The sequence below is a fragment of the Pleurodeles waltl genome, chromosome 1_2, assembly GCF_031143425.1.
Source record: "Pleurodeles waltl isolate 20211129_DDA chromosome 1_2, aPleWal1.hap1.20221129, whole genome shotgun sequence".
Taxonomy (NCBI): Eukaryota; Metazoa; Chordata; class Amphibia; order Caudata; family Salamandridae; genus Pleurodeles; species Pleurodeles waltl.
The window spans coordinates 1,090,649,007-1,090,675,013 of NC_090437.1; the positions used below are offsets into that span (position 1 = coordinate 1,090,649,007).

General features: G+C 46.1%; 1 protein-coding gene across 1 annotated transcript in view; it reads left to right on the forward strand.

Moving 5' to 3' along the window:
* SEPSECS (Sep (O-phosphoserine) tRNA:Sec (selenocysteine) tRNA synthase) overlaps nt 1–26,007 on the forward strand; it is a 196,384-nt gene that overhangs the window by 157,940 nt on the left and 12,437 nt on the right. Inside the window, exon 10 of the mRNA XM_069202162.1 lies at nt 15,922–16,012. Within this exon, the coding sequence (XP_069058263.1) occupies nt 15,922–16,012 (91 nt within the window). The remainder of the gene's footprint in view (nt 1–15,921; nt 16,013–26,007) is intronic.

Consider the following 26,007-nt stretch of genomic DNA (forward strand, 5'->3'; position numbering starts at 1 on the left):
ATCGAAGCTCTGGTGTTAGAAATTGGGTTTCTGGTTGGCAGAGGTGTTCACTCTGTCAAAGCAGGAACCAAATCCTAGTCAGGGTAAGTCAGGTATACACTAGAACTTAACCTGTGCTCACCCTCTGGTAGCTTAGCATAATGCAGTCAGGCTTAACTTAAGAGGCAATGTGTAAAGCATTTGTGAAACACTTCAAACAGGAAATCAGTGAACACACCACACAAAAATAATCCACACAAGGTTAGAAAGATGGCGCTTACTTTAATGAAGCAAACCAGTCCAAAACACGAAAAATTCAGTAAGTAGAAATTTGAGATAATTTTTTTTTTTAAGGAATAAATAAAACTGTAGTGCTTAGAAGCAGAAAGCGCCAACTGGGGCTATCTGCTCGTGCTAAACTGGGCCGCAGTCAAAAGATCAGGCTGACCGCAATTAGAGGCCGGCTACAAGACCCACTCAGGGCCCGCTGAGCAAAAGTACATTGGCCTTTGAGATGCTTTGGTTCCTATCGGCGCAGCTATGTTGATGCATCATTCTGGATCCATGCTAAAGGAAGTAGTGAAGTGATGCATTGGCGTCGATCTAGAGGATGCGTCAATTCTGGGCCACGCAGAGGGGGCGATGTGTCACGCAGTTGGCAATGGAGTGCCCTGATCCTTGCAGGAGTGGGATGATGTTGACTGCGATGTGGTGTGCTCAATCCTCACAGTAGTGACAATGCGGTGGTGAAGTGGCAAAGGTGGTGCGTCAGTTCCGATCAATCAACGCAACAAGGTCAATGCTGATGCCGAAGGCGATGTCAGTTCTGGTCAGCAAAACAAGTTCTGTTTCTTTGTACGAGCAGCTAAAAACCTCCTAGGGCCCAGGACTAGGTTGGCATTACTTGGCAGGGTAGGACTCCCAGTTGGCAGAGTCCACAGTTGTTGTAGGATTGTTGGAAGTCTTTTGTGTTCCTGAGATGTCTGAAAACAGGAGGCACGCCAGCAAGCCCTTGGAGTCACTCTGTGTTCAAGTGAGGCAGTGCTAGTCCTTCTTACTCAGATAGGGGAACAGCAGGACAGCTCAGCAAGGCCAGAGTCTAGCATGGCTTGATCCAGCAGAGTACCAGTCCTCCTTCATGGCAGAGTCTTTATAGGTCCAGAAGTGTACTGAAGTTTTGGTGTCATGGGTCAAGTGAGAGGAGATTTCAAAGAAAGGTCTTTGAAGTGCACAGAGGTCCTTTCTTTGCAGTCAATGCTCCAGCCTATACATAGGGGGTAATTGGCCCTTTGTTTGGGGACAGACACTGCCTTTTCAGGTGTGTCAGCCCTCCCTTCCTGACCGGGAAGAGCAATCATAATGCAGATGAATACTCAGACACACCTAACCTTCCTGTGTTTGTGTCTATGTAGAAAGAATGCACAAGTGTAGCTGTCACCAACCACAGATGTGTAATGGAGACAGGCTGCAGGCACTCAAAGCTGTAAGAGCATAGAAATGTCCACTTTATAAAAGTGGCATTTCTAAAATATAAATGTTAAATCCGACTTTACTAGTAAAGACAATTTATCATTACCATTCCAAAGATGTGAAACATGAAACAACAATTCCTTTATAATCAGAAATTACAGCTTAAAAGTGTATTAAGGAATTCCCACTGTTAACCGATGAAAGGAGTGGTCCTCACATTAGTGAAAAATGAACGTAGGTGTTTTTCACTACCAGGGCATGCAAAACTTAAAAGTACATGTTTACTTACACAGCACCCTACCCTAGTGGCTACCTAGGGCCTACCTTAGCGGTGACTTATGTGTAATGAAAGGGGAGTCTAAGGCTTGGCAAATGGTTTTAATGCCAAGTTAAAGTGGCCGTAAAACTACACATAGTCTCTGCAATGGCAGGCCTGAGCCATGGTTAGGGGGCTACTGGAGTGGGTGACATGTGTGCTGACCACTAGTAGCATTTAATTTACAGGCCCAGGGCACATGGAGTGCATTTGTACTAGGGACTTAAAAATAAATTAAGTATGCCAGTTGGGGTTAGGCCAGTGTTACCACAGTTTAGGCCAGAGAGCACAAGCACTTTGGCAGGCAGGAAAAAAGTTGGAGGGAAAACCACCCTATGTCTGTCAGGTCCAACAGATAGGAGAAGTGGAAACTGAAGGTGAACTTGTTTTGTTTCTCCCAAACATGCCTCTGGCAAAACATTGAGTGTATAGCAAGTCCACGTGGCTCTAAGATTGTGAGCCATTGTTCTCCAATATCGTAACTGGCTCTTTATGTTTCACCAGAGCATTTCAAAGTTTTTGCAGACTCATTTCTACTTTTTTGACCTAACTTTTTCACACAGTTATAACACCCATTTCTGTCATCAAGATCACCCAAGGCGAGTCAGTCATCTGCTAGTTTGTAACATTTTGAGTATTGCTACAGTTTGAGGCTCATCTTAGATCTAATGGAAAGCAGCCCTTGTATGTGCAGTCAACTATGTTGTCTAGTATGTGTTTATGACCATTTTACTCTTTTTGTATTGAGCATTTTACTGAGAAAATACTGTACCCTGGAGTTTCCTTGCCTGTAACTAGTGGAATTTTAACTATCTCTTAATTAAGATCTTTGTGTCCAATAGATGTACTTATTCCCTTCACCACTGCCGGAACAATGTGCCGTAATCAGTGGAGCTGATAGTTATGTTTCCTTCTTTGAGATATTTAGAGCGTTATGGCGCGGCACAAAGGATTTGGCAGTTGTGTTTTGTTTGTCCAATATTTTGGTTGCATGTGTTTGACACAAAACCTTTAAAGGTTTTGGTGGTCGATGTTTGCCTCCCTTATTAGGGAATAACATATAAGCCAATGTATTGTGGGCGTCCTGTCCCAACCATGCCAATCACCTGCTGTGACAATGCCATGCGTTTCCCGGCTTACAATCCCCCGTACTATTCCTGGACAAAGTAAACACGGGTATACTAGGTGCATAGATATTCACTTGCTTACCCTTCTGCTGAAACCCTGCCCATGTTTTCCACTCAGCCTTCACAAGTTTTGGTGGTCGGTGTCTGCCTCTCTTATTAGAGAATTGCATATAGGCCAATATATTGTGGGCGTTACATCCCTGCCAATCCCATAGAGTTTTCACCGTGAGAGAATATGCAAACCACTTGACTGCTCATTGTAATTGAGCCACTAGGTGATAATGCTCCACATTTGGCACTCCTGGACCATCAGAACCCCTTTAAGCACAGTTGGCATCTTTATCTTTGTTGGGTCTTCCGACAGCCCGTATTAACTGCAACAGCAGAGCATCTATTTCCATTGCTGGGAACGACAAATGGAAAATTGGTAAAGTAATAAAGTAAACATGGTAGAAGTACAATTTTTGGCAGTTCCCCTCAGCCCATGATGTTGAGCAGTAGGTTGGTCCAAAATACAACTCTGACCTTCAGAGATCGTAGTTCTGTAACACTGTTGCCTTCTGCTATGTCTTGGGGTACTCTTTACATTTACACCCCCAGATATTTGAATTTATTGGACACCCAGGTCATCCACAATCTCCCATACAGTGGCTGCAATTCAGATTTCAGGGTCTGATTGAGAAACAGCAGTCTCAATAGCGTGTGCCAATTCCTGCATTGCGTCCTTTAGGTATATTAAAACATCATCTGTGTATCACGATTTTGCGTGCTCTTTGACCTCCAGTTTTGATATCAAGGCAGCTGCATTCCATGCAGAACCTTTTTGCAAATGATACGATCACCAGGACAAGTAGCAGATGTGACGATGAGTAACCTTTTCTGCTTCCTTGTTGCACCTCAAAGCGATCAGAGACAATCTTGCCTTCACCCTTTCTTTTGGAGAATTTTAGTACACTATATCGTCTCTCCAGTGTCCACCATTCCTGTAACTTTTAAAAGAAATTTCCAATTAATAGAATCAAACACCACAGACACTTTTGACAGTCCATGCAGTAGCAATTTATGCCGAAACCGTTTCTTTATGTTGGTCACCAAATCTGTGCCCTCCCGTCTTCTTGGCAACCCTACTATCTGCAAGTTTTTACTGGGGCTCGTCAGAGACCTCAATTTGCCAAATAATGCCTGTTTTCCTGCTCCCAAGATACAATCCTCTATTTCAGACTCTGATTGTCTATCATCCTGCTTTTGTTATGATTTGATCAATTTATTTTTGCGTGATTCTGTCTCAAATAGAATGAGCATCAATTGCCCTTTTCAGCACCCATAGAGAAGTGTTCACTGTCTCTGAATTAATCTGAGCTAACGCTGCTACCAGCAATGGCTTTTTCACATTCTCTACCCTGCTGTAAATTAAGTCAGTAGCTTGCACCAGAGTCACGTTGTAGTCTTCCATTTGGGTTAGTATTTAGTTTATCTTCACTACTCGGTCAGTGTCTATATAGCTTCCTTGATGGTGTCACATTAGTTAGCCCTCTTCCTTACTTAGAGGCAGCTTTCTTTTTCTCCTAATGGTCATAATTTCAAGGGACCCACAGACTGGGGTCTGTGGAGGTCCCCAGCATCCTTCTTTGGTCGGATTCTCATAGCCCCACAAGTGCACTTCCCTCTACCACCAGTGGTTCAGCACCAGCCCTACTATTGTAGCCATGGTGTACTCGCCGCCAGCCCAAGGCACATTTATGTTTTGTGCTAGGACGGCTGGGCTTCTCTTCTGATCACTGTCTTCTACTGGCAGGGTTGCTGGCATTGCAGTTCCTGCAGCCCTCAGTGGGTGTTGGCATCCACAAGCTCAGGCCAAACTTTGTCAACTTACATCACAGCCACAATGCCATAAATTCAGCTGCCGACCTGCCTAGGTTCAGGTCACCAGTCCCATAAGCCCTTAACTGCACTCCTGCAGTTTCAGTTGGTGTTTCAGGCTGCAGCAAGCCCACTCCGGGTGTCTGCCTCATGCCATCTTGCCTTCATTTTAGACTGCAACTTCTTTGCTCCTAGTGTTGGGCAGCTGTCTTGTAATGTTACTGCTGCTGTCATGACCACTATTTGTAAAGTGTCCTGCCCAAGGAAAAAATGGCCCAGTCAGACTGTTATAGGGTTTGACAGGCTGTACAGTACGATGTTATTGAGTCTGTTTTGTATGTTTACCAGACAATCACCCTGAAAACTGCAGCCGCTGTCAGAATTTTTCCATGAGAGTCCTGAAATACAGACTGTAGAGGGTGCATGATACCTGCAGGAAGGGCTTCTGGAAGGAGATGCTTTTACAATGTGAGGGCTGAGAATTTCATCACATTTCTACTGTAGTTTGATTTTCCCACTCCTCAAAATCTAGTAGGGCAAGATCCACAGAGAGACAATACCAGATGAAGAAGCCCCATTCTTGCTTGACTTTGAGTAGCATGAAATCGAAGGCGGGCTCCATTCCCACTTGTTCACTGTGGAAGAAGTTGACTTCAGGCACTCCTAAATGTTGTAAGAATCCAGAAAATCAACATGGAGTCTTCCATTGAGGTAGATACCACGTTCAATGTTGACACCTGTAAGAGACACCCTGTCGGAGCTCTGCTCATTGTTAAGGCCGTCATCCATTGGTGTTCAGTCATACTAGGATGCTGCAGCCACAGAAACCATCCTCTCAGAAACAGCTTTTTTATCATCAGACTGGCTTTGAATTGAAGAGGAAAAAAGTATTCTTACCTCTGATTCCAAGTACTCCAGAACCTAATTTCTTCAAGAGCAGTTACCCCGAGGTATTTCTTTCTAGGCCTCCTTCACCAACTGGCTCTAATTCTCCATGATTCTCCCCTGGTTCTCCTATTCCTCCAGTGTGAAATGGGGTTTCTAGTTGGCAGAGGTATACACCCTTATCCAAGTAGGGACCACAAACCTAGTCAGGGTAAGTCGCACACAATCCAAATTATCCTGTGCCCACCCTCTGGTAGCTGGGCACTGAGTAGTCAGGCTTAACTTAGAAGGCAATGTGTACAGTACTTGTGCAATAAATCATACAGTAACACAGTGAAAACTCCACACAGGTTTAGAAAAATAGATAACATTTATCTGAATAAAATAAGGTAAAAACGACAAAGATCCAATAAGCACACTTTGAAATATCACTTTTAAAATGTTTAGAAGAGTCTTAATACTTGGAAATAAACAGTTGTCTCTTTGTTACACAAAGTACCTGGTGTTCATAAAAAATAACACGCACAGAGAGAGCAGAGGAGGAGATGCGTGGAAAAATAGGGTATGCGTCATATTTTCCGGCACAGCACAGGTGATGCGTCGTTTTTTCCCATGCTGCAAGGGCCTTTGCATCATTTTTCAGCGCTCAGTCTTGGTTCCTCTATGTGATGCTAGGATCTTTTTGACGCCAAGGGACGATGTGGTGAAATCATGGGCGGCCCGGAAGAAGTTACAGATGTTGCGTTGATCTGGTGTGGCAATGTGTCGAATTTTCTGTTGCACAGCAGGCACTGCGTCTATTTTCCACTCAGAGAATCGGCTGTTCGTTGATCCAGTAGGGCTGTGCCTCGAATTTCTGGTTGCAAGGCAGGCGCTGCATCGAATCTTCACTCCGGAAGTCTGGCTGCGTCGTGCCGGCTCTGCTGTGCGGCGATTTCTCAGTTGCAAAACAGCTGTGCGTAGTTTCTGGCAGGCTGTGCGGCGATTTTTGGCACACAATGAGTTTCCTGAAGAGATTAAGTATTTTTGGCCTTGCGACTTCAGAAAACAGGAGGCAAGCTCAAACCAAGCCCTTTGAGATCGCTACTCCGCAAAGTCAGAAGGTAGGAGGGCAGCAGTCCTTCTAAACAAAGCAGTCCAGATGAGTCCTTTGGGCAGCCAGGCACTTACTCTTGACAGGTTAAGGTCCAGAAGTGTCTGAGTTGGTGGGGTCAGGGACCCAGTTTACATACCCAAAAATGCCTTTAAAGTGGGGGGAGACTTCAAAGAGTTGTTTTGAAGTGCACAAGTTCCCCTTTCCATACAGGTCTGTCTGCCAGGGTCCCTATATGGGGTTTGGCAGTCCATTGTGTGAGGGCAGGCCGCTAGCCTTTGAAATTTAAGTGTCAGGCCCTCCACCCTTCCAGCCCAGGAAGACCCATTCAGTATGCAGATGAGTGCAGGTGTGACTTACTGTCCTGTGTTTGTGGTTGTCTGGGTGAAATGCACAGTGGAGCTGTCAACCAGCCCAGACATGGATTGGAGACAGGCTGTAAGGCTTAGATGGATTTTAAGTGCAGAGAAATGCTCACATTCTAAAAGTGGCATTTCTAAAATAGTAATATAAAATCCAACATCACTGATAAGCAGGATTTTCTGTTACCATTCTGGCCATACTAAATATTACCTTGTTACCCCATTTTGATCAGAATCTACCACTCAAACAGTATAGGAAGGTAGTCCTAATGCTATCCTATGACATAAGCAGGCCTCACAGTAGTGGAAAACAAAGTTTGGAGTTTTCTACTGCCAGGACATGTAAAACACAAATGTGTAGATGTCCTGCCTTTTACCTACATAGAATCCTGCCCTATGGGTTAGCCAGGGCCTAACTTGGGGGCAACTTATATGTGGAGAAGGGGAGATTAAGCCCTGGCAAGCATGTTTAAATGCCAGGTTGAAGTGGCAGTGAAACTGCACACCCAGGCCTTTCACTGACAGGCCTGGGACATGGTTAAGGGGCTACTTATGTGGGTGACAATCAGTGCTGCAGGCCCACTAGTAGCATTCAATTTACAGGCCCTGGGCTCATGTAGTGCACTTTACTAGGAACTAACAAGTAAATCATCTATGCCAATTGGGATGGAACCAATGTTACCATGTTTAAGGGAGAGAGCATATGCACTTTAGCACTGGTTAGCAGTGGTAAAGTGCGCAGAGTCCTAAAACCAGCAAAAACAGTGTCAAAAAAGTAGAGGGAGGCAAGCAAAAACGTTGGGGGAACACCACCTTAAGGCTGTCCAGTCTAACACTCTGAATCTCAGAATGGATTATCTTCTGGACTTTGTAATAGTATTTTGGCAAACAAATCTCATGCAGTGGCCCCCTGTCGTCTTTTCCACCAGCTAAAGAAAGCGGATGGATTTGGTATGAAGTATTTTGGGAAGATACAATAGGTCTCCTTGTGTCTCCCTCCAGCGGATCACAGAGAAACTGACACAAGAGGCAAGATTTTCAAGAAATCTTTAACAGCGGAATGATTGTCTCCAACCAAGTCACTAGTGCAGCAGCCAAATATCATAATTGGGTGCTCATGGTTATTGCCAAGAATGCATCCCTAATCTGGCCTTTTCAGGAGACTCGCTTTCTGGCTCACTTGCTTATGACAAGAAGAGCCTCATGAAAACATACATGGAAACCTTTAAAAGCGGTTGGTCTTAATAAGTATAAGAAGCACTGCAAACTATTGGCCTGATTTAGATATTGGTGGACAGGGTACTCCATCACAACGGTGATGGATATCCTGTGTGCAAAAATCTAACTCCCATAGTATATACAGGGATTTTGATTTTGCCAAATGGGATATCTGTCACTGTTGTGACAGAGTAACCCGTCTGCAGAGTTATAAATGAGGCCCTATATGATAGACTCTTCTTCCCTTGGAGGGTTTAAGGCAGGCACTGGTCACATCAACATCACATGAGAGGCAGTCATAACAGCCATGTAAACCCTCAAAGGTAGCAGGAGACCAGCAGCCATCTGCAGTTGCAGGAAAGCCCTCTAGCAAACAATGACTTTTCCCTTCTTTTCTCTCTGTTAATCAATCCAGTGGTTGGGAAAGCATGTGTGAAAAGGGGGTGAGAAGAGTAGTCAATCATCTTCAAGAGGGCGACTGATTACAAAAGCTAGAAGGGGTATTCAATATTGTTCACAATGGATATTCTCTTTGATTCAAGTCTCCTCATCCCTGTATACCCTCAAAAAAACTTCTCCTTGCCATCAGGTGTTGTTTCGCAAGGAAGGGAACATCTTACAATAGAAGTATGCAGGAGAGGAGGTTCCCAATCACCAAAAAGAAATGGGGGAAGAATTCAGACCGATTGTCAATCTCAGAATAATGAACAAGCACATAAGGAGAGAAACATTCAGGATGCTGATATTACAATAGATGTACTCTAATTTATATCAGCACATTCAGGAGACCTACAATCACATCCCTGTAATAAAGAAGCATCACAAATCCCTAAGATCTGTAGCAAGCAAAAGCCATGTCCAAAGTCCTACCATTCGAGCCGAAGTCAGCTCTTCGTACATTTGCAAATTGTATGGCCTTCGTTGCAGCACATCCGATTAGACATAAAATGTTTGTCTTCCCCTATATAAGCGACTGGCTAATAAAGGCAGTTTTATCAGAACTGAAACATTTTTAAAGTAAATTGCATCTTCAAGTCAACCTAAAAACCTCAAACAGTTAATCATCACTCTGGCTCAAAGAATACATCATTTGGGAATGATCTTGGATACTGTGGTCACAAATGCATAACCTTTGGTAGTGCATGAATTAGGCTCAGCCACTGGTAAATTCTCTGGGTCGCTTTCATATTCATCATTTTTTTTTCTTTGCTCACTATTACACTGCCGATGGACCAGCCATATGCAAAGAAATCTTGGTTCTCGAAAAGTGTATCCTTGGAAGGAGATACTGTTCTCTAACTGTCTGAAGTATTGAGGTCTTCTGAAAGCAAGCCACCTAATGTGACAAATGTAATCGCTTCTGGGCTCAATTGCATCCTGCATTTTTTTTTTTTTTTTTTTTACAGCAATATCTACATCACTTGTGATGCTGATATTTAGAGCAATGGGAGGACAGCTCGCACAGTCTACCCATGAACCTCATTCCCTCATATGGTGATGCCAGTATCTCGTTTGTGGAATAGACTTTCATTATGACTTTTTGATTCAGATGGTTGTGGCTGAAGCCTCCTTGATCATTTTGGATTCTCGTATGGATCATCTCTAGATTAAAGGGAAAATGGCTTTTGAAGGTTATGTCTTATCAATCTTCTAGAACTACGTGCTGTTCACATAGTTATAAATACATTTCTTCCTGCTTTCAAGACTGACTCCCCGCAGCTATGAATTATTTGAACACATAAGCGGGAACAAGAGCACTATCTCGGGTAGCTCAGTCTATCTGGAAATGTTTGATAGCCAGGAACCTGAGTATCACAGCAGGTCATCTTCCAGGCATCCAGAATCCTCAAGCGGATTCCATAAGCAAGATATTTCAAGAAAACCACACATGGGTTCTAAGAAATTCTATCTTACATAACATCTTCTGCGCTTAGAGTTGCCTCAATTTTCATCTTGTAAGCACATACCACAAAAAATACCCAGACTTTGTCTCCTCATTCTAACAACCAGGAGCAAAGGAGAATGCATATGGCTCAACTGGTACAGGATGTTTCTTATCACCTTTTCATTGATTCCCCTGGTTACAGCAGTCATCGACAAACAGACCTATTCGAGGGCTAGGATAATTTGAGTAGTGCCAGAGTAACCCCAGCAATGATGGCTAACATAATTCCTTCATCTGTGGTAGCGTCCACACAGGATATAGCCATGCAGGACACTGCTCATTCACACGTTTGAGGGCAAGATTCTCTATTCCAGCCTACCATCCTTGAGTTGAACGTCTAGCTTCTAAACTTAATTGTGAACACTGATGCCTCCCACAAGAGAGTATGGACATTCAGAAAGAAAAAGAGCTTCACACTTCTTCAAATGGAAGAGATTTAGCATTTGTTGTATGCTATAGAACGTTAATCCCACTAATTGTCAAGATGTACCAGCATGGCATATGTTCTTTGTTTGGGAGGTCACTCTTATAATTCTTTTCAATTAATGTCCATTTGACATCGTTTACTGCCTATAGGCAACATTCCTCATAAATAGCTTTTTTTTTCTTCCAATAGCCTCGTGGTGAATGACTTTCCTGATACCGAGATTATCTTCTCTAGAATGGAATACTGTTCTCTCAAGGCTCTTCGGGCTGCCATTTTAGCCATTAATAAAGCTTTCCTTCAGCATATATTGTGGAAAGCTGCCTTCCTTCTAGTTATAACCACTGCAGGCAGATTGGCAAGATTCAGATGTTTCTCTGAACCCTGAATCGCTTATTAAGGCCTAGCTCCACGGTAGAGCGCCTTCCCAAATTTCCAGGAGCCAGAGTGACCCCTGCCCAACTTCATGCGCCTCATATTTGGGTAGCCCGTCCCCTCTGGTGCATCTTTGGGTCCAAGGGTTTGGCAGGGACCTCTGGTGGTTCCGCCCTGATGGCCCCAGCCTCTGCACCGTTGGGCCCATAGAATTCAATCTTGGATCCAGACTGACGCCAGTTGTGCCATGTCAGCCTTCCCTGGCGCAGCCTCTGCTGACGCCCTACATGTGCCATCAGCCCAATCTTCACCCTGACTCTTATGGACTCTGGAAGGGCATCGACCGTCGGCATCTGCAGTGCTGACTGTAGCCTTGCCTTCCAGGCCAGAACATGAATCCTATTCTTATGGGCTAGGACTCTGGGAGGACCGGAAGGGGTCGCTGGACGCTAAAGAATACCAGTCTTATGATTCCAAAATGAATTAATGTGAGGCTCTGGGTGAGGTCAATGGACTGGACACTTCTCCAGACACTGACATGCTTCCTTCCCCTACTGAGGCTATGGAGGAGGGAGCATCTTTCTCCATGGTGATACGGAGGGCAGCTGAGGTAGTTGACCTTCAATTGCCCTCGTGGCAGTCAAGACTAAAGTCTTGACAGAGATTCTGCAACTGGGATTGTCTCCCTCAGAACCTCTACTACTGTTCAACGAGGGCCTCATGGACGTACCACTTACGTAGGACATAGCCAAGCCCAGCAGAGGGGGCTCCTGTGAATAGGATGATTGCCTGCTGTCACTGCTCCACTCCAGGGGATCCGAACCTCCTCACTCCACACCCTAAGCCAGATGGCTTGGTAGTCCAAGCCTCTACATCTCATGTAAATCCTGCTGCATTCCCCACCGCACCCCTGGATAAAGAATCCAAGAGGCTGTACAGCTTAGGGAAGAAGATGTTTTCTTCCCCCAGCCTAGCACTGCGATCAGTGAACAGTGTGTGCCTTTTGGGCCGATATTCCGATGCACTGTAGAATACAGTGATGCAGGTGCTGCTGTCTGTCCCAGGGGAGGCACCGGCTGTACTTTCCTTGGCTGTAGCAGACAGGCGAGACGTAAGTTCACAATAAGCAGTGGACTGGACACCACTGACTCACTGGGCAGAGCGGTTTCATCAACGGTGGCCTTACGGTGCCACACTTGGTTGAGGGCGACTGGGGTTGTCCAGTCATCTATGATGGACATGCCCTTTGATGGCTCCAGTCTTTACGGAGAAAAGTCAGATTCAGCACTGGAGCACTTTAAGGACACTCAAGCCACAGCCAGGTCCTTGGGCCTTCCTATGGCCCCTTGTCCCCTAAAATCTGCCTTTCACTCCTTTTGTCACCACGGAAGGAGCTTCCAATGACACCTTTACCCTCCCAACCACCATGCATTATCCCCAGCCTTTGTGGGGCTGAGGGCATGGCACCCACAGACCCTGTGGGTCAGGAAGTCAGGCCATTGGCCACGTCCCCACCCCTGCAGTGCCCCCCAGAAGCTGCAACCTCCAAACCCTTCTAGTCTGCCCCTTTACCATCATAGGCACCCAGTTAAGATCTGCCATCATCTTCCCCACTGACGGTCAATAACATTGGACAGGTGGGTTTCGCAGATCGTCTGGGCTGCGCCCTCCCCCTTGTGACTACCCTTACCCCCATGCCACCCACTTCCAACCGGCTGACAGAGGATCACCTATCCTTTCTCCACCGGGAAGTCACAGTTCTCTTGGCCAAGGGAGCCATAGTGCGGATGGTGACACCAGACGTTCGTTGTGGTTGCAATTCCCACTAATTCTTGGTGCCAAAAAAGAACAGAGTCCTTCATCCTCTTCTAGACCTAAGCCCTCTCAATTTCTTCCTCAAGAAGTTCAGAATGCTCACCTTGGCTCAGGTCCTGTCTGACCTGAACCCAGGAGACTGGATGATAATGCTGAACACGCAGGACTCATACTTTCACATCTTACCTGCCCACAGGTGTTACCTGCTGTTCGTGCAAGGCCATAAGCACTTTCAGTTCACTGTACTTCCCTTTGGCCTTACCAGCACGCTTCGGGTGTTCACCAAGACAGTGGTGGTGGTGGTTACATCTGCTGAGCTCAGGGGTGCTAGTCTTCCCGTACAGCAGTGGCTGGCTGTTGAAGCCAAGCACCCCTCAGGCTGTTGTCTATGGCAGACCTCCTGCACGAGCTGGGGTTCACTTTAAACGTGGTGAAATCACACCTGATTCCCTCTCAGGTGCTCCCTTTCTTTTGAGCTGTTCTGGACATAGTGCAGTTTCAGGCTTATCCATCTGAGCGGCGAGTCCAGGATATTTAGACTATGATATCGATGTTTCAGCCCCTATTCTGGATTTTGATGAGACTGACTCTGAGGCAGCTGGGGGTCATGGCCTCCTGCATCCTGCTGGTGGCACGTGTCCGCTGGCATATGCGAGCTCTACAGTGGGACCTGAAGTTCCAGGAGATGCAGCAGCAGGGCAGTCTTTCTGACATAGTCTAGATGTCGGAGGGAACTGTGAAAGATCTGCAGTGGTGGCAAGCAAACCACGATTGGGTCAGCAGCAGACCCCTCTCCCATCTCCAACCAGATCTCACAGTGGTGAAAGATGTGTCGCTTCTGGGCTGGGGCAGCCATCTGGGAGAGGCGGAGATCAGAGGACTCTGGTCTCCTGTGAAATCCAGACTCTAAATCAACCTATTGGAGCTCAGTACGATCCGACTGGCATTGAAAGCCTTTCTACCCTCCATCAAGGGAAAGCTAGTGCAGGTGTTCATGGACAATACCACCGCCATGTGGTACTGCAACAAACAGAGCGGGTGGGATCATGGATCTTTTGTCAAGAGGCTGTAAATCTCTGGACATGGCTGGAACATCAGGGCATTTCCTTGGTTGTTAAACACCTGGGGTGCTGTCTGAAAGCCAAAGTGGACAGACTCAGCCTAGGAGATCACAAATGTCGTCTCCATCCGGAGTGGTCAAGGTCTCTATCAGCAGTGGGGAGTGCCTTGGTTAGATCTGTTCGCAACAGCAAAGAACTCAGTGTCAGGAGTTCTGTGCACTGGAGTTTCCAAGACTGCTCTCTCTTGGGGACGCTTTTTGTCTCGAGTGGCGTTCAGGCATCATGTGCGCCTTTCTCCCCATACCACTCCTATGCAGAGTTCTCAAGAAGATCGGGAGTGATCGGGCCCAAGTCACTTTTTGTGTCCCCGGATAGGGCACGGAGAGTTGGGTATTCTGAACTGTTGAGCATGGCTATCCATCCTACAGTCCGTGTCGGCACAGCAGGGGGAGGGTACTCCACCTGTCAACTCGTCGACTTCTTTCGTGGAGATTGAGTGGCTGCAGATGACAGCTTTCAACCTTCCCCCTGAAGTCTGCAACGTTATCTTGGCAGCCAGGTGTCCCTCCACTAAGACTGTATGTGCATGCCGTTGGCAAAAATTTGTGGCATGGTGTTAAGAAAAGCCCATTGATCTCCTTTCTGCCCCTCTTTCTCAAATGTTTTTTCCTCTCTCTCTCGCCCAGCAGGGCTCTGCTCTGAGCACTCTAAAGGGATATCGCTCTGCTATCTCTGCTTTTTTGCGGTTGCCTTATTAACCACCCCTCTTCAAATCCCCTGTTGTAAATAGGTTCTTGTAAGGTCTTCAGCATATGTTCCCCCCTTTACCCTTTGTAATTCCTCAGTGGGACTTAAATCTTGTCGTAGCATTTCTCATGTATGTTCCCTTTGAGCCACTTCATAATTGCCCTCTCAGGCTACTTACCATCAAGGCAACCTTCCTCGTGGTGATAACACCTGTCCTGAGGGTCTGTGAGCTTGAAGCCTTGTTATCTAAGCCTCCTTACCTCACTATCTATCCTGACAAACTGGTTCTTCACACAAGGGCCTTCTTTCTCCCGAAAGTGGTAACTCCTTTTCACATAGGCCAATCCATCAGCCTGTCTCCTTTTAACACTCCTCCACATGCCTCCAAAGAAGAGATGCACCGCCACTGCCTGGACCCAAAAAGAGTGTTTTCATTCTACCTTGACTTCACTAAGAGTTTCTAGTGGACGACCAGCTCTACATGGAGTATGTTGGAGCTAAGAAAGGTTGGGCCGTACCCGAACTAAGGCTACGACCATTGTGTTAGTTTGCGAGTTCGGGTCCTGGGCATCTGCCAGGGTGTCTTTGCACACGTTCACAAAGCACTTCTGACTGGACACTCAGGTCCATGGGGATGGGCACTTTTTCCCATTCGGTCCTGCAGGATGTCATCTCAAATTGGTCCACAGACCCACCTGTGTGAATGATATTGCTTTGTTATTTATTCTAAGCTAATGAATCTAGAAGTCTCTATCAAATGAACAGGCTACTTCCCTTCGGTTAACTGGTAGAGACTATCTAACTGCAGATTCCTTACCAACACACTCAACCTCCCCGCTCTAGAAAAAGATTTCTAGGGACAGGACTGCTACTCTTTCAGGGCCCTAGTTTTCCACACCAGTGGTCATTGTTCTTCACGGCCCTGTGCTCCTGACATTTACATTTGCAAAAACTCAGTGGTGCCTGTATAGGCCCCGTAAACGTCACTTCCGGCCCGGACAACGCCAGTAACACTACGCAGAGCCTAACCATGACATCCACCGCCACGCAGGGGTACTGATCACGAAAAAAAAATCTGGATCAAGTCTGATACCTGGGAATAATTCTAAGAGAAGGACTCTGCAGCTAGATACCAGCTCTTTCAGATAAGGTGCTAATGAAGGTAAGTAACTTATTCTACTGTGTACATCTTTCAAAAGCTAATATGACGCATTGAGTCATGATTTTTAAATTGTGTTCTGCAGCAATGTCATTGAAGAATCTAGAAGAGCAAAGCGGCACAACTGTAACTCGCTTGGGATCCATGCTGTTTACTAGACAAGTGTCCGGAGCAAGGTGAGCCTCTGAAGTATTAATAATTTATTAGAATATGTGGCCCTTATGTAAGCCTTAAGTCTGATTTTGACTGCTGAAATGGCATGTTTTTCAAGAAATGCCTGACAATATTTATTGTATCATGTTTTGTTTAGAAAGACTACTTTTATTTTAGCTGATAGCTTCATTATTTACCATATTTCATTTCTGCATTTGAATTTCAGGAATATCTTACAACTCTTTCAAAGTGTTTCTTTGGTGCTCCTACAAAAGTTTGAAAGGGAGCTTGGATCCTCAACCTACTGAATAATAAGTAAAGAATGTTTTCCTGCAGTGACTTTTAGTAGATACTGTTTGTAAGTGTAGGAAGTTGGCTCTGAATATACTATCTCAAAGTGAGAGATAGTGTGCACAGAGTCCAAGGGGTTCCCCTTAGAGGTTGATAGTGGCAAAATTAGATAATACTAATGCTCTATTTTGTGGTAGTGTGGTTGAGCAGTAGGCATATCAGAGGGTAGTGTTAAGCATTTGTTGTACACACACAGGCAATAAAGGAGGAACACACACTCAAAGACTTCACTCCAGGCCAATAGTTTTTATATAGAAAAATATATTTTCTTAATTTATTTTAGAACCACAAGATTTGAAGTAAAAACATAAAATGCAAGGTACTCCACATAGGTAAGTAGGGAACTTTGAATTAAAGCAGTAATATACACAGTATAGGTAAAAATGGTAATAAGCTATTTGAAAAGTGGACACAGTGCAAAAATCAACAGTTCCTGGGGGAGGTAAGTATTGTTAGGTTTCAAAGGTAAGCAAAGCACTTGCACAGTCATTCTCCTGGGTATAGGCAGCCCACCGTTGGTGCTTCAAGGCAACCCCAAAGTCACTGCACCAGCAACACAGGGCCGGTCAGGTGCAGAGGTCAAAGGAGGGCCCAAAACACATAGGCGCATATGGAGAACAGGGGTGCTCCGGTTCCGGTCTGCTGGCAGGTAAGTCCCTGCATCCGTGGGGAGGAGACCAGGGGGGTTTTATAGAGCACTGGGGGGGGGGGAGACACAGGTACACAAAACACACCCTCAGCGGCACAGGGGCGGTCGGGTGCAGTGTGCTAAGTAGGCGTCAAGGTTGCTGTAGGAAGCAATGGAGGGATCTGGGGGTCACTTAGGCGATGCAGGGCATAGGGAGGATTCTCGGGCCAACCACCGACTGGGCTAGGGAGAGGGCCGCCTGCTGGTCACTCCAGCACTGGAGGTTGGTTCCCCTCGGTCCTGAGGGCTGCAGGTGCAGTGTTGGGTCCAGGTGTCGGGTTACTTGTTACCAGGCTGTCGCGGTCAGGGGAAGCCTCTGGATCCTCTCTGCAGACGTCGCTGCGGAGGTGCAGGGGGGTCAACTCCGGTTATTCATGTTGTCGCAGTCGCCTGGGATTCGCAGTGTTTGTTCTCTGGAGCTCGAGCCGGGGGCGCCGGGTGCAGAGTGTGAAGTCTCACGATTCCGGCGGGAAGAGTGAGTTCTTTAAAAGTTGCTTCTTTGTTGCAAAGATGTTGCTGTTGGTGAACGGTTCCACTGTTCTCAGGAGTTTCTTGGTTCTTCGGTTTCAGGGCAGTCTTCTGAGTCCTCAAGGGTCGCTGGTACCTGACGGATGCGCCACTGTGCAGGTTCTTTGACTTTGAGTCCGGGGCAAAGTCAGTTGTCGTCTCTGCGGGGCTTTCAGGTCAGCAGTCCTTCATTGTGTAGGTTGCAGGAATCTAATTTCCTGGGTTCAGGGTACTAAATACTAAATTTAGGGGTGTGTTTAGGTCTGGGGGCAGTAGCCAATGGCTGCTGTCTTGGAGGGTGGCTACACCCTCTTTATGCCTCCTCCCTGAGGGGAGGGGGTTACATCCCTAATCCTGTTGGGGGAATCCTCCAATCTCAAGATGGAGGATTTCTAAAGGCAGGGGTCACCTAAGCTCAGGACACCTTAGTGGCTGTTCTGACTGGTGGGTGACTCCTCCTTGTTTTTCTCATTATTGTCTCCTGCCTTGCCGCCAAAAGTGGGGGCAGTGGCCGGAGGGGCGGGCTTCTCCATTTGCTTGGACACCCTGGGGTGCTGTAACAAAAGGCATGAGCCTTTGAGGCTCACCGCAAGGTGTTAGTTACTGCAGTGGGAGGTGAGAAGCACCTCCACCCAGTGCAGGCTTTGTTCCTGGCCACAGAGTGACAAAGGCACTCACCCCATGTGGCCAGAAACTTGTCTGGTTGTCGCAGGCTGGCAGAAACTGGTCAGCCTAGCACTAGGAGTTGGACTGGTATTCAGAGGGCATCTCTAAGATGCCCTCTGGGTGTATTTTACAATAAATCCCACACTGGCATCAGTGTGCATTTATTGTGCTTAGAAGTTTGATACCAAACTTCCCAGATTTCAGTGTAGCCATTATGGTGCTGTGAAGTTCGTGTTTGACAAACTCCCAGACCATATACTCTTTATGGCTACCCTGCACTTACAATGTCTAAGGTTTGGTTAAACACTGTAGGGGCATAGTGCCCATGCACACATGCCCTCACCTGTGGTATAGTGCACCCTGCCTTAGGGCTGTAAGGCCTACTAGAGGGGTGACTTACCTATGCCACAGGCAGTGAGAGGTGGGCATGGCACTCTGAGGGGAGTGCCATGTCGACTTAGTCATTTTCTCCCCACCAGCACACACAAGCTGTGACCCAGTGTACATGTGCTGGGTGAGGGGTCCCCAGGGTGGCATAAGACATGCTGCAGCCCTTAAAGACCTTCCCTGGTAACAGGGCCCTTGGTACCCAGGGTACCATTTTCAAGGGACTTATCTGTGTGCCAGGGCTGTGCAAATTTTGGGAACAAAGGTACAGTTTAGGGAAAGAACACTGGTGCTGGGGCCTGGTTAGCAGGCCTCAGCACACTTTCAAATCATAACTTGGCATCAACAAAAGGCAAAAAGTCAGAGGGTAACCATGCCAAGGAAGGCATTTCCTTACAGAAAGTTTGCTGTTTCATTCCCCTGCTCAAAAAAAAAACAGCATTTTTTTTTATTTTTTTTATTTTTTTTAACAAACTGCTTTCATGTCTCCATAAGAGTAAAACCAATAGTGGTGCTGTTGCTATAGGGACAGGCCTGGCCAAGGTACCCTCTTCGTTCGGCCTGTTATCCAACACTATTTGAAAGGTCTGCTAGAAATCTCCTGTTTGTGGTCTGTAGATAGACCTGATTGGGGCTAAAGTTGCCATAGCCAAATGGCTTAATACACTTCATCAAGTTTGTCTATCATAAGACAGAAAAGCAACTGCCTTGGAGGATTAATTGATGTATGTAGGAGGCTGGACTGGCTTGTAGTGAGTACCAAGGGGTACTTGCACCTTGCACCAGGCCCAGTTATCCCTTATTAGTGTATAGGGTGTCTAGCAGCTTAGGCTGATAGATAATGGTAGCTTAGCAGAGCAGCTTAGGCTGAACTAGGAGACGTGTGAAGCTACTACAGTACCACTTAGTGTCATATGCACAATATCATAAGAAAACACAATACACAGTTATACTAAAAATAAAGGTACTTTATTTTTATGACAATATGCCAAAGTATCTTAGAGTGTACCCTCAGTGAGAGGATAGGAAATATACACAAGATATACAGGGAGTGCAGAATTATTAGGCAAATGAGTATTTTGACCACATCATCCTCTTTATGCATGTTGTCTTACTCCAAGCTGTATAGGCTCGAAAGCCTACTACCAATCAAGCATATTAGGTGATGTGCATCTCTGTAATGAGAAGGGGTGTGGTCTAATGACATCAACACCCTATATCAGGTGTGCATAATTATTAGGCAACTTCCTTTCCTTTGGCAAAATGGGTCAAAAGAAGGACTTGACAGGCTCCGAAAAGTCGAAAATAGTGAGATATCTTGCAGAGGGATGCAGCACTCTTAAAATTGCAAAGCTTCTGAAGCGTGATCATCGAACAATCAAGCGTTTCATTCAAAATAGTCAACAGGGTCGCAAGAAGCGTGTGGAAAAACCAAGGCGCAAAATAACTGCCCATGAACTGAGAAAAGTCAAGCGTGCAGCTGCCACGATGCCACTTGCCACCAGTTTGGCCATATTTCAGAGCTGCAACATCACTGGAGTGCCCAAAAGCACAAGGTGTGCAATACTCAGAGACATGGCCAAGGTAAGAAAGGCTGAAAGACGACCACCACTGAACAAGACACACAAGCTGAAACGTCAAGACTGGGCCAAGAAATATCTCAAGACTGATTTTTCTAAGGTTTTATGGACTGAGGAAATGAGAGTGAGTCTTGATGGGCCAGATGGATGGGCCCGTGGCTGGATTGGTAAAGGGCAGAGAACTCCAGTCCGACTCAGACGCCAGCAAGGTGGAGGTGGAGTACTGGTGTGGGCTGGTATCATCAAAGATGAGCTTGTGGGGCCTTTTCGGGTTGAGGATGGAGTCAAGCTCAACTCCCAGTCCTACTGCCAGTTCCTGGAAGACACCTTCTTCAAGCAGTGGTACAGGAAGAAGTCTGCATCCTTCAAGAAAAACATGATTTTCATGCAGGACAATGCTCCATCACACGCGTCCAAGTACTCCACAGCGTGGCTGGCAAGAAAGGGTATAAAAGAAGGAAATCTAATGACATGGCCTCCTTGTTCACCTGATCTGAACCCCATTGAGAACCTGTGGTCCATCATCAAATGTGAGATTTACAAGGAGGGAAAACAGTACACCTCTCTGAACAGTGTCTGGGAGGCTGTGGTTGCTGCTGCACGCAATGTTGATGGTGAACAGATCAAAACACTGACAGAATCCATGGATGGCAGGCTTTTGAGTGTCCTTGCAAAGAAAGGTGGCTATATTGGTCACTGATTTGTTTTTGTTTTGTTTTTGAATGTCAGAAATGTATATTTGTGAATGTTGAGATGTTATATTGGTTTCACTGGTAATAATAAATAATTGAAATGGGTATATATTTTTTTTTGTTAAGTTGCCTAATAATTATGCACAGTAATAGTCACCTGCACACACAGATATTCCCCTAACATAGCTAAAACTAAAAACAAACTAGAAACTACTTCCAAAAATATTCAGCTTTGATATTAATGAGCTTTTTGGGTTCATTGAGAACATGGTTGTTGTTCAATAATAAAATTAATCCTCAAAAATACAACTTGCCTAATAATTCTGCACTCCCTGTATATACACAATAGCAAAAATATGCAGTATAGTCTTAGAAAACAGTGCAAACAATGTATAGTTACAATAGGATGCAATGGGGAAACATAGGGATAGGGGCAACACAAACCATATACTCCAAAAGTGGAATGCGAACCACGAATGGACCCCAAACCTATGTGACCTTGTAGAGGGTCGCTGGGACTATTAGAAAATAGTGAGAGTTAGAAAAATAACCCTCCCCAAGACCCTGAAAAGTGAGTGCAAAGTGCACTAAAGTTCCCCTAAGGACAAAATAGTCGTGTTAGAGGAATAATGCAGGAAAGACACAAACCAGCAATGCAACAACTGTGGATTTCCAATCTAGGGTACCTGTGGAACAAGGGGACCAAGTCCAAAAGTCACAAGCAAGTCGGAGATGGGCAGATGCCCAGGAAATGCCAGCTGCGGGTGCAAAGAAGCTTCGACTGGACAGAAGAAGCTGAGGTTTCTGCAGGAACGAAAAGGGCTAGAGACTTCCCCTTTGGTGGACGGATCCCTCTCGCCTTGGAGAGTCGTGCAGAAGTGTTTTCCCGCTGAAAGGACGCCAACAAGCCTTGCTAGTCGCAAATCGTGCGTTTGGCGTTTTTGGACGCTGCTGGGGCCCAGGAGGGACCAGGAGGTCGCAAATTGGACCTGAAGAGAGAAGGGACGTCGTGCAAGACAAAGAGCCCTCACTGAAGCAGGTAGCACCCGGAGAAGTGCCAGAAACAGGCACTACGAGGATGCGTGAAACGGTGCTTGCCGAAGTTGCACAAAGGAGTCCCACGTCGCCGGAGACCAACTTAGAAAGTCGTGCAATGCAGGTTAGAGTGCCGTGGACCCAGGCTTGGCTGTGCACAAAGGATTTCCGCCGGAAGTGCACAGGGGCCGGAGTAGCTGCAAAGTCGCGGTTCCCAGCAATGCAGCCCAGCGAGGTGAGGCAAGGACTTACCTCCACCAAACTTGGGCTGAAGAGTCACTGGACTGTGGGGGTCACTTGGACAGAGTCGCTGGATTCGAGGGACCTCGCTCGTCGTGCTGAGAGGAGACCCAAGGGACCGGTGATGCAGCTTTTTGGTGCCTGCGGTTGCAGGGGGAAGATTCCGTCGACCCACGGGAGATTTCTTCGGAGCTTCTGGTGCAGAGAGGAGGCAGGCTACCCCCACAGCATGCACAAGCAGGAAAACAGTCGAGAAGGCGGCAGGATCAGCGTTACAGAGTTGCAGTAGTCGTCTTTGCTACTATGTTGCAGGTTTGCAGGCTTCCAGCGCGGTCAGCAGTCGATTCCTTATCAGAAGGTGAAGAGAGAGATGCAGAGGAACTCGGCTGAGCTCATGCATTCGTTATCTCAAGTTTCCCCAGAGACAGAGACCCTAAATAGCCAGAAAAGAGGGTTTGGCTACCTAGGAGAGAGGATAGGCTACTAACACCTGAAGGAGCCTATCAGCAGGAGTCTCTGACGTCACCTGGTGGCACTGGCCACTCAGAGCAGTCCAGTGTGCCAGCAGCACCTCTGTTTCCAAGATGGCAGAGGTCTGGAGCACACTGGAGGAGCTCTGGACACCTCCCAGGGGAGGTGCAGGTCAGGGGAGTGGTCACTCCCCTTTCCTTTGTCCAGTTTCGCGCCAGAGCAGGGGCTAAGGGGTCCCTGAACCGGTGTAGACTGGCTTATGCAGAATTGGGCACCTCTGTGCCCAACAAAGCATTTCCAGAGGCTGGGGGAGGCTACTCCTCCCCTGCCTTCACACCATTTTCCAAAGGGAGAGGGTGTCACACCCTCTCTCAGAGGAAGTTCTTTGTTCTGCCATCCTGGGCCAGGCCTGGCTGGACCCCAGGAGGGCAGCTGCCTGTCTGAGGGGTTGGCAGCAGCAGCAGCTGCAGTGAAACCCCAGGAAGGGCAGTTTGGCAGTACCAGGGTCTGTGCTACAGACCACTGGGATCATGGGATTGTGCCAACTATGCCAGGATGGTATAGAGGGGGCAATTCCATGATCATAGACATGTTACATGGCCATATTCGGAGTTACCATGGTGAAGCTACATATAGGTAGTGACCTATATGTAGTGCACGCGTGTAATGGTGTCCCCGCACTCACAAAGTTCAGGGAATTGGCTCTGAACAATGTGGGGGCACCTTGGCTAGTGCCAGGGTGCCCTCACACTAAGTAACTTTGCACCCAACCTTTACCAGGTAAAGGTTAGACATATAGGTGACTTATAAGTTACTTAAGTGCAGTGTAAAATGGCTGTGAAATAACGTGGACGTTATTTCACTCAGGCTGCAGTGGCAGGCCTGTGTAAGAATTGTCAGAGCTCCCTATGGGTGGCAAAAGAAATGCTGCAGCCCATAGGGATCTCCTGGAATCCCAATACCCTGGGTACCTCAGTACCATATACTAGGGAATTATAAGGGTGTTCCAGTAAGCCAATGTAAATTGGTAAAATTGGTCACTAGCCTGTTATTGACAATTTGAAAGTAATGAGAGAGCATAACCACTGAGGTTCTGGTTAGCAGAGCCTCAGTGAGACAGTTAGGCACCACACAGGGAACATATACATGCACACCTAAGAGCACTGGGGCCCTGTGTGACAGGGTCCCAGTGACACATACATATAGGCCACAAACCTATGAGCACTGGGGTCCTGACCAGCAGGATCCCAGTGACACATAACAAACATACTGAAAACATAGTGTTTTCACTATGAGCACTGAGGCCTGGCTATCAGGATCCCAGTGAAACAGTGACAAACACCCTGACATACACTCACAAACAGGCCAAAAGTGGGGGTAACAAGGCTAGAAAGAGGCTACCTTCTCACAATGTATCCCTATTTTTCTCTGGATTGCTAAATCTTCACTGTTCAAGCACTTCAAACTGCTGACGTTTCTGGCAAAGTTGAAAATAAAACGTTAAAGGGGCTTTATGTATACATTAATAGGGAGAGGACAAATCCTTATTTGGAACTGATTGTACATCAAAGTATAGCTAATTAAATGCTGACTGGCCATAACTTATCTTGGCAGTCGCCTGCTGGTCAAATTGCATTAATGGCTTGGGGCTTGTTCTCTACTAGCTCAAGGGTGCTTAACTGCATGTGTTCCATTACTCCTTGTTGGTACCTTTAAAGGTAAATATATTTGAATCTGCTTTCGCCAGCGTACCCTATTTCCCCTGTAAACCTATTCTGACCGCACACAGTTACCTTAGCGCTCTCATGTTAACAGGGTGCGGTGATGCGAGAGGGAGATTGAGCCTGCGCTGCTCGCGGGCCATCCAGCACCAGCCTCTCAAGACTTTTTCATCTGCTTCTGTTGGCTACCTCCACATCTACACTCTACACACTTTATTTAGCTTTTTCATCAGACTTTGAAAGTGCCAAAAGAGGATGCTCACAAGAGTTTATTTAAGGAAATGCCTACTTCAGTGAAGAAAACCAACAAATGCAAATACTTGGTGTTGTATGGAAAAGGTGGCAACGCTGGCATGGGCTTTTTCCCTAGGGATCGTGTGCTTCTTGGCCCTGTGCAATACTCGCAAGAGAAACTAAAGTCATCAAAACTCAATCAGTCACAAAATAAAGTCATCATTGAAGACACCAGCATCTACTGTAGCACTGATGATGGTGATTGCAAACTATGAAAAAAGTGGGTCTCCAGTCACAAAACCCATATGTGCAATCAATTTGTTGAACAAGAGCTCATTGATATCATTAAAACTAACTTTTCCACTTTCTAATTTTTTGTTGATGACAGCTGTATATTCAGGAAAGATTATGTCGACTCCCTCATCTATGATGGACCAAGGTGTGGCAAACAAGAAAAGGTTGTCTTTAGTGAAAATCGCCACTGTGGTTTCCTCCTTATAAATGACTGAATAATTGTCCATTGATATTCTTGAAGCATTTGCTTCAGATACACATTATTTATCTTACACCTGCCAATGAAGATAAAAGATCAGAACGAAGTCCAGTGTACCCCAGAAGATGCTGCTCATGCTCGTCGTTATCATGGGGCAACACTAATATAGTAATGAGGATCCTCATGTATATCATAAAATGCTGTAGAAGACACGATGGCAGCAATATCCTCCCCATTTGCCCACTGTTCAAACTCTTACAAACTTTGTGAACTCTCCACAAAACACAGTGCGTGATTTCACCAGCCTTTGCTGGATGTTGTTTCTCCTTTACTCATAACAGAGCATGTCGCTCAAGATTCAACTTGAGTATTAGATTTGAAGGATTTGTTAAAAAAAATTATATTAGGGTTAAAACAAGAACGTTTGTTATCTGCAGGGGGAAAGCTTCACTGTTGACAAATACCTGTGAGAAATGCTCCCTTATGATGAAATGGCTAGTATCTTTTTCTGAGTTAGAAATTAGGCTTAAAAAGAAATATAAACTAGGTGACTTGGCTCGGCCAGCCTAAGCAGCAACCTGTAGTAGCAAATGCAACTGAGGCTTTCACATGTTCCATTTCCCCTGAAGGCAACTGGATTTCCTAGGAAAGATGAGGATGACTGTTGCTGCGGCAACTATTAAAGCTCAACACATTGGCAGTAGTTATATTCTGTAAGAGAAAAATGTGTGCAGGCATTGCCTCTTTAATTGACTTCATCCAATAAGAAAAGAAGGCAGAAGCTGAAATTATTTAAAAAACAGAGCAGCTGACGTTAGCAGCAGTGATTGACACTGCAGCAGACATTTTATCTTCTGGTTTCCTTCAGATATTAAATACAACTTTCCATACTTTAAGGGTTGTCCAAGAACATATATTTCCTAGTTGATGTGCAAGTGAATGCCCTTGATATT